At 39.8% G+C, this 13,514-nt stretch overlaps 1 protein-coding gene across 3 annotated transcripts in view; it reads left to right on the top strand.

Moving 5' to 3' along the window:
• Nucleotides 1–12,133, top strand: part of EXOG (exo/endonuclease G) — a 29,989-nt gene extending 17,856 nt beyond the window's left edge. For all 3 annotated transcript variants that reach the window (XM_042471190.1, XM_042471189.1, XM_042471191.1), the window contains one exon: nucleotides 11,091–12,133. In XM_042471190.1, coding sequence (XP_042327124.1) covers nucleotides 11,091–11,552 — 462 coding nt within the window. In that variant the 3' untranslated portion in view covers nucleotides 11,553–12,133. The remainder of the gene's footprint in view (nucleotides 1–11,090) is intronic.
• The last annotated feature ends 1,381 nt before the right edge of the window (nucleotides 12,134–13,514 follow it).

Genomic DNA, 13,514 nt, shown 5'->3' with positions numbered 1-13,514 from the left:
TTCTCCGTGTTGAATTTCATTTTGTTAGCTTTGGCCCAGTTTTCTAGTCTATTCAGGTCATTTTGAATTTTGATCCTGTCCTCTGGAGTATTAGCTATTCCTCCTAATTTGGTGTTCTCTGCAAATTTGATGAGTATGCCCCCAATTCTGACATCCAAGCCATTGATAAAGATGTTGAATAACACTGGCTCTAGGACAGAAACCTGTGGGACCCCTCTGGTCACTTCTCTCTGGGATGAAAAGGAGCCATTGTTGAGCACCCTTTGGGTTCAGCCAGTCAACCAATTCCAAATCCATATAACAGTTACCTTGTCTAGCCCTCATTTTACAAGCTTGTTTTCAAGAATGTCATGGGGAACCCTGTCAAAAGCCTTGCTGAAATCAAGATATACTATATCCACAGCATTCCCTTCATCTAACAAGCTGGTAATTTTATCAAAGAAAGAAATTAGATTTGTCTGGCATGACTTGTTTCTCTGAAACCCGTGTTGACTTTTTGTGATTATGGCATTGTCTTCTAGATGTTCACAGACTCTCTGTTTAATGATCTTCTCTAGAATCTTTCCTGGTATTGATGTCAGACTAACTGGACGATAATTGTTGGGATCCTCTTTTTTTTTTCACCTTTTTGAAGATGGGGCCACGTTTGCCCTCCTCCCGCTCTGGCTTGGCTCTTCCTGTTTTCCAGGAGTTTTCAAAGATTATTGCCAATGGCTCCGATATTACATTTGCCAGTTCTTATAATATCCTTGGATGTAGTTCATCTGGTCCTGGAGACTTAAATTCATTTAGATTAACAAGTTATTCCTATACTATCTCTTTACTTATTCTGTGCTGAAATTCCTCTATTCTGTCCTCTGCTCCATTATCCTCAGGTTGAGCACCCTTTTCCTTTTCTGAGGAGACTGAGGCAAAGAAAGTGTTGAGTAATTCTGCCTTTTCTCTGTCCCCTGTTAGCATTTTGCCATCTTCTCCATGCAGTAGCCCTACCATTTCCTTCTTCTTACTTTTGCTGCGGACATATCCAAAAAAAGCCCTTTATATTGTTTTTAACCTCTCTAGCAAATCTGAGTTCATTCTGCGCTTTAGCTTGTCTGACTTTACCCCTACATGTGCTTGCTATTTCTTTGAATTCCTTTTGCGTGATTTCCCTCTTTTTCCATTTCTTATACATGTTCCGTTTCAAACTTAGCTCAGTTGAAAGTTCCTTAGTCATCCATCCTGGTTTCTTGAGACACCTCCCATTTTTCTTCTTCCCTGGAACTGTTTGAAATTGTGCCTTCAGTATCTCCCTTTTGAGAAACTCCCGTCCGTCCTGAACTCCCCTCTGTTTTAGTATTCCCATAGTGATCCCATAGTATGGGATCACCCTCAATTCTTCTCTAAGTTTTCTGCAATCAGCTCTCCTAAAGTCTAGAATGCATGTCTGACTATGCCTGGCTTCTCCTTTCCACTGGAGAATAAACTCGAGAACAAACTCCACATGTGCATCTTATTAGGTCTTGTGTTGCCTAATTACTGAAAATGGATATCTAGAACATAGAGAGCATTTGTGGCAAAAACAACAACCCTGGTTTTGAAAAAAAATTGCAAATTGTTTGACTCCCCTGGGGTACCTCCAAATATGTGGAAATGATCTCCACATCTCCTAGAAGTCATTTGGGTGCAATTTCTTTCTGAAATTTGGGGGGGGGGGGGGAAACACCCCTAGGGGCCAGAAGAACAGCCTATGAATTGCACTTTGCTCACATCTTTCTGACTGACTCACTTTGAAAATTTCAGTTATTCTTTTTCAAAACACTAGAATCCTAAGGTCATCCAGTACACCTGGGTGCAATTAAACCAGTGGACATTGTTATCTGTGCATTACATAATTAAAAATTGACACAGGCTGTGGGCACTAGCAGCTTTAAAAACAAATTAGATCTTTCATAGGAAGATAGTCCAACAGAGGAATGTACTCTCAACCTTGATTGAGAGCATCTTTGGGACACCTGGATGGTCACTATTAGAAATAGAATGTGTGACTAGCTAGCTCTTTACTTTGTTTTGGCACAGGAATCCTTAAGGTGCAGTCTCAACTGTAGCTGAGCAATGTCTTTGGAGGATGGGGTGGAACAAGTTTCTTTTCCTTAGTGTGCAGAGTTCTGCCCAAGATCTCACTGATTATAAAGCTCTCTTGGGAAAGAAAGTCACCAGGCCACAAAAAGAATGCCTGCACATGTTGGTTTAACGTATTTAACAATATTGCCCCTGATGTAAGGAGAACTATGTAGGGTTGCATAACATGCACTGGCATCCAAGTCCAGGAAGAATTTGATTTCTATTGACTGTATCCTGCAGAAGTCTTAGGTAATTGCCATCGCTAAGGCAAGCCCACTATGACAAAAGCACATCAAATTCCACTAATTTTGTTTACTACAGTGGCATTGCATCATCCTTTCACTAGAGGGCACTGACTCCCTTAAGACCTTGATAAATTTCTTTTTACACTCTGCCTGTTCCTATTGGCAACAAAGTAAACGTCTTCCTTTTAAGATGTCTTTCTCCATTTGTCTGTTCTGTTATAATGGGTACAACTGGATAAGAGTTATGTGATATTCTACACAAGGTCATTAAAATGCCAAAAATATTGTATCTGGGATATATTAAGCAAACAAAGCTTTACTGTTGCCCATTGGAAGAAAGGCTAGGTGAAAATTAATTTTCTTTCCATAGTCAAGCTTGTATGCTACTTTGTGCCTTTCCCTCCTTTTCAGAAGTCCACGTCATTTGCCATTTTGACCCTTCTGATTTTTAAAGTATTATTTAACTATATTCATTTAGGAATGTCTGTTTGTTTTCTTCGCTAGATAATTAGTGCCAGTTTGTGTTGCATAAAATCCCACATGCTGTGACCAGAACATAAAATACATGTCAAACTGTCTTTATTTAGCTCACGTATTCCTAGAGATGTCGATAATAATGTTTGGAAAGTAAAGTTGAAGGCTTTCATCACCGGCATCCATAGTTTTTGTGGAGTTTTCGGGCTATGTGGTCGTGTTCTGGAAGAGTTTATTCCTGACGTTTCACCAGCATCTGTGGCTGGCATCTACAGAGAATGGTGGCATAGAAGTGAGTGGGGTTTATATACTGTGTGACCCTTGGTTGAGAGGAAGTGGTTTGCATGTTAATCTGTGTGTTGGTCTGTTGTTGACCAGCAAGGCCTCAGGGGGTCCATTTGATTAGTTGTCTGCTGCAAAATCCCCCTGACCCTATGTGGTTTTCATTTGCATGGGCTCAGTCTTGATTTTGGTGTTTTTTAGGACTAGTAGCCAAACTTTGTTCACTTTAAGGGTTTCTTCTTTCCTGTTCAGTTTGTCTAGGTGTATGTGGATTTCAATGGCTTCCCTGTGCATTCTGACTTTTATATTATATTATTATGGCATTGTGTGGGTTTTATGTTTGTTTAGTTTCTGTTTTGTTATAAATTATGCAGTATCCAACAAACTATCAAGCCAGAATGCACAGAGAAGCCAGTGAAATTCACAAACACATAGAAACCTTCTACAGGAAAGAAGAAACCTGTGAAGTAAACAAAGTTCGGCTACCAGTTCCAAAAAACACCAAAATTAAGACCCAGCAAATGCAAATGAAAACCATCCATGGTCAGGTGTTTTTCCCAGCAGACTATGGATCACTAGTTAAATAAGACACCCTGAGGCCTTGCCATTCAACAACAGACCAACAGACCAATTAACATGTAAATCACTTCCTCTCAACCAAGAGCCACACAGTAGATATACCCCACTCACCTCCATGCTAGCGAAACGTCAGGAATACATTCTTCCAGAACACAGTCGCTTAACCGGAAAAAAAACCACAAAAACAATTTTTTGTGAAGTTAATAATAAATAGAACTGCAACACGTAATGGGTAATTTATTCGATGAAGGTTGCAATTGATTAATCAAAAGTAGCTTAATTGTTAGGTCTCAAAATTAAGGAGACATCTGTTTATGCTTTGTAGACTACTTTGGTCCTGCAGCCATGCTACAACAAGGAAGAGGAAAGTGTGACCTGTGAGCTGCAGGTGGCCCTTAATTCACCAATACGTCACTGCTAAGCTCTCTGACCTCCCAAATGCGTTTTTGTTTTCTGGCTTTTTTTGCCTCCAAATTCCTGCAAAAGACTCACTTCACCTTCCCCAACTCCTCTGAAATACTGTTGGGGAGGGGGGGATGGCTGAAAATTGAAATAGTGGCATCATATTAGTTTCAAATTTGCACACAGTTGCAGCCCACAAAAGGTCAAGGAGACAATTTCCTCCCTTTCACTGAGAAATAAAACACTTCAGAGAGGATATTTCTAACAACGGCTGCAAACCTACATAGCAGAATTTGGTTGTTATGTTGTCCACAATCACCTTCTCCCAAAGCCAGACCCCAAATTTTCATGCAAAACATCCTGCTTTGCAAATCTTATTTGGATTATTTCTTTGTCATTGTCCCTTTAAGCCTTGCCCTTTGCCTGATACACACATTGTTCTTTCCCAGACATCTGCATCTATTCTGAGACAGAATATGATATTTAGCTTTGTCACTTTAGGAGACATGACTCAATCTGATTACAGTTTGACCTATCATTTATCTAAACAACCGAAAGAGATAAAAAGGAAAGCTATCAAATGTTTCAGATAATGTGGAAAGCTGAAAATGGTCAACAACAATTCCTTAGCTATGCAAGGAAAAACATAGGTTTTGCTAATGCACATTCAGGAGGCTGGAACCACCAAAGAATTATTGTTGCCAGGCTTAAAAGGAGAATCTAATATGTCACAATGAACTTAGAGGCTATCTTTTGTAGAGGTACAGGAACAAATAAGGAGATTTGAACTGCTGTAAGGAAGCTATAAGTTCAGCCATGCTCACCCAGGTGAAGAAGGAATAAGATCAAAATCAGTCAGCTGTGTGAAATACTTGGTTCTGTGACTACTTGGAGTTCAGCTGAGAATAATCATGTAGTATTGCAAAGGAGGGCGCAGATGTGCCATATCAGCACTTTCAGTGCCCCAAAGTCATATGTCAACCATCCCTGCAGACTAGACGATTCTTGGTGGTGTACCTATACAAAGGACAGGTTGTGTGAAACCTAGTGCATCTTTTCTAGCTCTTCGTGAGGCATTCCAGTTTTGTGTCATCCACAGTGTCAGCTTCATGAATGTTTCCTTGCTAGGGAATCTACAGTATGGATGACCAAGGTTGGCAGCCACAGGCCAATGCTGTACTCCTTGCTTCCCTGAAGCACCATACCTGATGTAGGAGGACCTCCCAATTGATAAAATTAGTTATTTGTTGCCTTTAAACACTGCTATAGCTGCTGGCTAAAAGGTGGTACCCATGTCCAATTTCAATTCATTATTTGTCATGTACTAGCTAATGAGCCTTCCTGTTGTCACAAAACCTCCAGAAATCAACTTTTTCTTTTTATTCTGAGCAACAGGGAACTTAGATTAGGGTTAATTTTCCATTGGTCTCCTCTTGCCCAAAGATGGAAAAGCAGTAAGTACATGCTGAATAGATTCTGTCCCAAAAGAACTAAGAGGAAGTACTTATTTCATGAGAGGTAGTGATGCAATGATCTGGGGCAGCCATACACAGACAGTTCACCATCTAACATTGCTGAAGTTAATGTTCCCGAACCAGACACTATTTTGCAAAAAGCGGCTCCTTTTTGTGCCCTGGAAAGGCCAGATCGGGACCACAGCATGCAAAGCAGCTCCTTTTTGCAACCTATTGCAAAGGACGCAATAGCCGTAGTGCCACAGCTTTACGGCGCTCCTTTGGCGCCCCATGCACCGTGTGGAGCAGTGTGCAGCATCACGCTGCCCTGGGGGCTGAGCTGGGATGTGCATAATATGAACACTTCACTCTGATTCCACCCCCAAGCCGGCCTTTAAGGCTGGTCTGCCCAGGGGTTTAGTCTCTTGCAGCATAAAAAAGAGGAAGGGGGAGGAATAAAAAAAAAAAGGATTGTGGCAGCACCTTTAAGACTAACTGGTTTTTATTTTAGTATGAGCTTTTGTGGATATAAACCTACTTCAGATGCAGAGCCGACTGGTATTAAAGCCTTGAAGTTATAAAGCATATTTATAAAGTTGTAGGAGTGAGATCGAATATGATAGACTCCAGAAAGTTGCAAACCATGCCCCTTGCCCTATATTTTCAAAATGCTGGGCAAGATGGTACTGGTCTTTCAGATGTTCACAGTGTTATGTTAGTGTCGATGTATGAAAGCAATAAATCTGGTTACCAAAAGTGTGTTTCCCGGGTTCAAAACTCTCTTTGAGAAGATTTCTTTTGTTATATGTCAATAGTGAGGATTCTTGTATTAATAAACGTATAGTGCCATGATGCCATTGAATTATATTCACCAATTCCAGTCTGTTAGCAGAGATACACACAAAGACAGTGGCTTCATTGCACAGTACGTTTGGTTGTAGTTTGGTGAAATGCTAGAGCGCCTTAGCTGATAATTCTGGATCCCCCCTCCTTATACTACATATTCCAGGATTTCATAGGAAGTAGTCAAGACAATTAAAGTGGAATCACAGCATTGTAATTTTGTAATTTGAAAGGCCCTGGAACTCAACAGGGTAAGGTAGGTTGATAAATATGACATAAGACACATTCTGTATATCTCACTTCCAGTTCCTATTTCCTTTCCCATTTTCTGTTGCCATTGCCCTCTTTTGTGGCAGTTTTCTTTTCACTTTGGGGGCAAACCCTGACATGGATGAACAGTACTTTGGTTTTTGACTTCCCATACCTTGTGTTTGTCTGTACTGAATACAAGAATAGTTGAAAAGAATAAATATAGCCCCAGTTCTCTATATTTCAATAAGCATTAAGTTCAAATTCATTGGCGGGTTACAGACCGCCCTCAAGTGGCCGTTCTCCCGCCGCTGCCATTCGCTGCAGAGGGAAGCCCCAGTGGCCAGACCGCGAGGCTTCCTGGCGCAACGAAAAAGGAGCGCCGAAATGGCGCTCCTTTTCAAACGCGGAAGTGGTACCGCGAGGGGCAAAGTGCGCCCTCACAGCGTCACTTCCACTGCAACATGTCTGGACGCTATGCGCCCAAGATGTCAAAATGGCGGCGCCCATGTGGATGGTCACTGCTATTTACGACGCGCTCCGCGCGTGTTGGGGCCAGAGCCGGTTAGGAAGGAGCGACTCTTCCTAACCCTAGCGTGCCCCTTCCTAACCCTAGCATGCACGGAGCGCGTCATAAGTGGCGGTTTGTAACCTGCCATTGTTTTGTTTATGCCAAAGGTTAGACTCAAATGTATGTATGTGGAAAGAAAAACAGTATGCATTCAGATTATTACTGTTACTGGCTTTATTTTTATAGCCCTCTTTTTGCCTCAAACTAGGAATTATCTAATAATTCCTCAAGAATGAGGTTTACAAAATGTGTTTGATAAATAAACTTTCAAAAATTATATTTATTAACAATTTTTTTTGCATAGATGGGAACACTGAAGCACCATAAAAATTTCTTGCCATTCAGAAGGGATTTGACAGTTTGAAGTCAAAGGCTTTCACATCCAGCATCCATAGTTTTTTGTTGGTTTTTCGGGCTATTTGGCCATGTTCTAGAAGAGTTTTTCCTGACATTTCACCAACATCTGTGGCTGGCATCTTCAGAGAATGCTGGAATGGAAGTGTTCTCTGAAGATGGCAGCCACAGCTGCTGGCAAAACGTCAGGAAAAAACTCTTTTAGAACATGGCCACATAGCCCGAAATATCCACAAAACAAACAAGCAACTATATTGACAGGCGTTTGATGAAAAGTTAAATATGACATGCTATTCAAGTTTTCTTTTTAGTACCCTGGAATTCCATTGAAGCATAACATGGGACAGAATCACATCATTTCATTTTGTATTTTTTCCCCCTTTAGGTTATGCTGTCTTTTAACTGCAACAAGCCATAGTCATCACTAAAGGCCACTGCTGTTCTCTGTCCAGTATATGTTCTTGGTGCATCAGCTAACTCTTCCATCATTCTTTGTAGATAATCACAAGAAATAGAGATGTGTGCATTGATAATATCAGATTTTTTTTCTTCACTCACCATAAAAGCATATGTTTCTCTCTTCTTAGGCAAGCATCAAAAGAAATAATGCGTTGGATCTAGATGTTGGTGATAGATGTAAAACTTTTGAATGATGTAGTTAGACCAGGATATCCACTAGATGGCACTCAGGCTTCAAATATTTAGCATCCCAAGCTTGTTCACTTGTTCGTTCTACTTCTCAGAATGAAGACAGCACTTTAACACTTATAAAGCCAAAGCTTATTAGCAAACTGATTTTTTTCCAGCTTGCTTCGACTTAGCAATCATGTAGAACAGTATACAGTACTTGTATAAAGAATGCACTACTATTATAAGAAGTCTGTTGCTGCATAGCTAACTTGGTGGAAGGAAGGCTGTTTATGCTTGTAAAAAGGTTCTCCACTACTGTGCAAGATCTTTCTGCCTCCCATTATAATGAAGTACTGCCATAGCTGGTAAGCTAAGAGTATTCATTCTTTAAACATTATTGCAGCCACTCCAGTTATTCTGATAGAGCTATGGGAGTGTTGAAGCTCTGTGTATACAGAAGTGCTCAGTTCTCTCTAAGTTCAGGGTTCCACGCTGTGCACAAGGAACATTCTGTAACAGCAAACAGATCAGGAAAGCTAGAGCATCTATAGAGCTCTCTGTGTGTCCCGGACTTACAAGATATATTGAAAGAAAGAGGTTCAAGAGGGCAAATGTATAAGAAGAAAATCAATGTGAGAATTCCAGAATGAACAGAAGATTTAAAACAAACATTTAATTCCGTTTGAGACCAGACTGATCTTCCTATGCTTGTACAGTACCTGGGAATAAGGGAATGCAGTGTTTCCCTAAGCCTATGTGCTTGTGTAAGTATATGTACAAATATATAGTTCATACAATGCAACATGGAGTCATGGTGAAGCAGCCTTTTAAAAAGCACATACATTGTTCATGCTTCATTCAGCCTTGGATATGTGGCAACATGATTTACAGTTCTTCATTTGGTAGCTCTGATAAAGGAGTAACAATCAACTCCCATATATAGGACTAACTGTGGGTGTAAATTTGAGTGCACCTCTTGGTTTATATGGTGCTAATATATTGATTTTAAAAAGTTATTTTTAAGTGGAGTAATTTGCTCTAACTGTTTGGTACTGCAAGGAAAACAACCATATGTGTCATAAATAAAATTCACCTGTCTTTAGTAAATATTGTTTGTTCCTGCAATCACAGTAAATCTTCATTTTGATCAAGTTAATAACAAATCAGTTGTATAGGGTGCAAGAGGAAACTTGTGCAATCAGTGTAGTGGACCAATCTTTGAGCAAAAGCCAGACATCAGTGTTGATGTGCACAGTATCTTTTTAACCCATTAGTGTTTTCCTGCAATGTTTCCAACAAGCTGTATAGTAAGTACACCTTGTTGGTGTTGTGTGCCTTCAGATTATTTCTTACTTATGTCTACCATAAGATGAACCTATCAGAGGTTTTCATAGCTTGATTTGTTTAGAGGGGATTTGCTTTTGCCTTCCTCTGAGGCTGAAAGAGAGTGACTTGCCCAAGGTCACCTGGGGGTTTCCATGGCTAAGTGGAGACTCCTGGTCTCCAGAGTCATAGTCCAGTGCTCAAACCACAACCACATACTGACTCTAGTACAAATTTAACTGGTTTAAATTGCCATTTTAATTTTTTTAATTTAATAATCCCTCCAAAATTATCACTATGAGCATAACAATATGTGAAATATAGCCATACATCATCAGATCAAAACACCTAGAAATAATACTTCCCCAGACTGGGAGAAAGGTATTTAATTAAATTAAATACATACATTTCTGTTTCTGTACATCCTTACACCAGTACGAAATGCCTATTATCAGTTATTCTGTTTCTGTAATATTAGTATCAGCTCTGCCAAAAACCCAATTGATTAGTTGGGGGTCCATCTTCACCAGTCAGTCCTTGAAAATACAGGGAGGCAGGATATAAATATCTTAGTAAATAAACAATAAAATTAAAAATGGAAACCAAGTTGCTACAAAGCTGTCCTCCTTTATTTCTCCTCTGATCATGTGAAAATGTCTGGTCAGTTTTTCTGTAATTGCAACTGACCATGTTTTATTAAGAGTTTGAATTGTCTTGACATCCTTCAATCCAGCTTGAGAGTTGTTTAGTAGGGAATCATTTAGACTAAGAGTCTCATTATGGGAGTACTAATCTTCATGGGGCCAAAACATCTATCCATTTACAAGGGTGAGTTTTGTCTGTAGTTTTTCCACTAGACTTGGGAAAAACCCCAAATTCTGTAAAAGTACAAATGCAATTTTCAGGCGGAAAAAAGCTCAAGTTAAGGGGTAAAATAAACCAAGGACTGAGCCTAAGTTGTTTCCACTGAGTGTCTGCTGGCAGCAAAGATTGAGATCCCAAGTTTTGTATTATGCTAGCATCTTCGAAAGGGGCTAGTAATATAAAACAGAAAAAAGTAATGTGTATTGTAACATATTGTATGTGTAATGTGTATTGCAACATATTGTTGGCATATTGCATGCACTTTGAGAGCATTTTAGACATTTTAGCTCTGACAAAGCTACAGTTCTCAGGATTTCCTGGAAAAGAGAAGAGAGCATATAGGTATTTCATCAAGATAGTGATAGCGTATATGAGCCTTCACAGAATATTTATTAGTTCTTTACAATCTGTCCTGCAACATCTGCTTTTGTCTCCTTGTCAAAGTATAGAAAGAGCTGAATTGTCTTTCCTTTTACCATGTTCATTTTCTTTCATGTGTGGGAACATTGTAGTTGCTACCTTGACTCTGTTTTGGATGCTCTGTATCAGTGTTAGAACTGGTCAAATACTGGGGTGCCAACGATTTCAAATACAGTGTTGCCTTTCATCTTTCTGCCAGTTGCACATTACATAGAAAATATTACTTCTAGATATGGATGGATTGTGGCCTACTTTCAAATGAGCTTTAGTGATACAATCTCTCTGCTCTGCTGATAGGTAATTGGAAAAGATGATGTGGCTGTACCTTCGCATTTGTACAAAGTGATCCTTGCCAGACGCAGTGAAACATCCACAGAACCTTTGGTACTTGGAGCCTTTGTGGTACCCAACAACCCGATCAGCTTTGACCATCAGCTGCTGGAATTCCAAGTTAGCATCGAAGAGCTGGAGAAAATGTCAGGCCTTGTTTTCTTCCCACAGGTGAATAAAAACAAAGATGTGAGAGATATCTGTGAGGTTGATACTTGTAAACTGATGGGCTTGGAGGAATTTACTTTGTATATTACCACTCGGAAGCTACAGAGCGCTAGGACACTGGAAAGGCTGGAAAAGATCATGTCTGAGTTACAGGAAAAGGAAATCAAGCCTGATGAATATCTCTTAAAGGTTTATGAGAAGAAGAAAGAAGACTTAGCAGTGCAAAAGCCAACAGAAGCTAGAGAAGGGAGAGCTGGTTAATAATCTGATTTTTTGGAGGTGGGGAACATTTTTTAACATGTGCATTTTCAGTAAGGAGCTACTGTGGAGAGAGTGCTGTTATTAAAAAGAAAACTTGAAATTTTGTTATTGGCTTTGTAAAAGTACAGCACTTTGCAGAGAGAATGCCCTTTCCCCAAGTTAGTGACACAGCTTGGCAAGTGGGCTTACAGTAACATATAATAAATAGAACATTGCCATTTTGGAAGTATAAGTACAATGCATTTTAATACAACATTCCTTTACCATATGGTCTTTAAAAACTATGTTGTGGTTTGTTCCTTTTATATAAACACACAACTTAAATATATATATTTTGAAAAACATTATTGTCATCTGTAAAAGTATTCACGAGATAAGGGCACTTTAATTACATTTAATCTCAGTGTTCTGTGAAACCCATTAGTGCAGTTTCACTATTATCACTGGATATTCCCTGGATAATAGTGCTTTGAATATGACGTCATGTGAAAACTGTTAGCACAATGGTGTGATTTTGGTAGGTTAATCACTGATTATATTTCCAATATCCCTCCGTGTGATAAACTCCATTGTGTAAGTAACATTCTTGTTATTCTCTTGAGGTTTTGGGTGTTCCTCCAGGGCAACTATTTTTGGGGAGCTAAATCCATTGTTACAGGTTTTATGTAAGTTGTGTATGCTCATTTTAGCAGGTATATTCTGTTTAGGGCTAATCTTTGATTTAGTTTTTTTTATTTATTTTAAAAGCCAGGTGCCTTTTCTTTGTTGTCGCTCTTGACTTTGTTGTCACATGCTCTTATTATTATTATTATTAACCTTTATTTATGAAGCGCTGTAAATTTACACAGCGCTGTACATGCAATCCTTTTAGTTAGACAGTTCCCTGCCCTCAGGCTTACAATCTAAAAAGACATGACACAGAAGGAGAAGGGAGTGGTGGCGGGAAAGGGTAAGAGGTCCAGCAGTTCCTCTCAACCTCCGAGGCCTGGACCAAGGCAGATGGACTGAAGGGAGGGCTTGGCTTCAAAATGGAAGGTTAATCATTTTCCAGGGAAAATACATACTCACAAGTAGGATAATACATATATAGTACATAGCAATACAGGAAATGGATCGATAAACAGCCAACAACAGAACATCAGATAGTAAGCGACAATTATGCGATGCCTGGGAAGGCTTCTCTGAATAGGATGGTTTTCAACTCCGTTTTGAAGCTGGTTAATGAAGTGATGGCTCTTGCTTGTGGAGGAAGAAGGTTCCAGGAGTGAGGGGCAGCAAGTGAAAAGGGGCGAATCCGGGATGGGGCAGAGGAAATCCTGGGCTGAGACAGGAACCCTTGACTACCAGAACGGAGGGCCCTTCCAATCAACAGGGGTAGCAACCTTCTTAGTAGCTGTTAGCTGAAGAGAGTCAACTACTCTTAGAATCTCATCAAAGTTTCTACCAGTTGTTGCTGGATACAGGATAGAGAGTTTGAGTTTCTTGTCTGGGCCAAAAACAAATACAACACGAGCAGTCAAAGGTATACCATCTTTGTCTCTTTCATTTGGGTCCAGCATACCTAGCTGGACTGCAAGCTCTCGCTTTGAATCAGCAATTGAATCAGCACGTGTCCCATTATTTCATATGGGGCTCAAGCATAGGCGGATTTTCCCAGAACGGATCCCCAGCGTAAGGAGAGGGCCCACTTCCTTACACTGTGCCCTCAAGGTAATTTGGCTGCTTCTGGAAAAGCTGTCAGAGTTAACCAAGTGGAAATTGATTTTAACCAAGCCATGTGAGATATATAACAAGGTATTTAAATATTCTTATAAGTAACACTACCAACTTGTATCATGTTTCCAAAGCAAAGTAAATAATTGCTACAGCTACCAACTGCTTACAGAATCCCATACTCTCAAATCCCATTTCAAGGAAGAAGCTCGGTCACAGTTCTATCATTACATAAAAACTAACATTTCA

Source organism: Sceloporus undulatus, chromosome 6 (genome assembly GCF_019175285.1).
Source record: "Sceloporus undulatus isolate JIND9_A2432 ecotype Alabama chromosome 6, SceUnd_v1.1, whole genome shotgun sequence".
In the NCBI taxonomy this organism is placed as follows: Eukaryota; Metazoa; Chordata; class Lepidosauria; order Squamata; family Phrynosomatidae; genus Sceloporus; species Sceloporus undulatus.
Note: the sequence above shows the minus strand (reverse complement) of the source record. Positions and strands in the feature narration are given on the sequence as shown.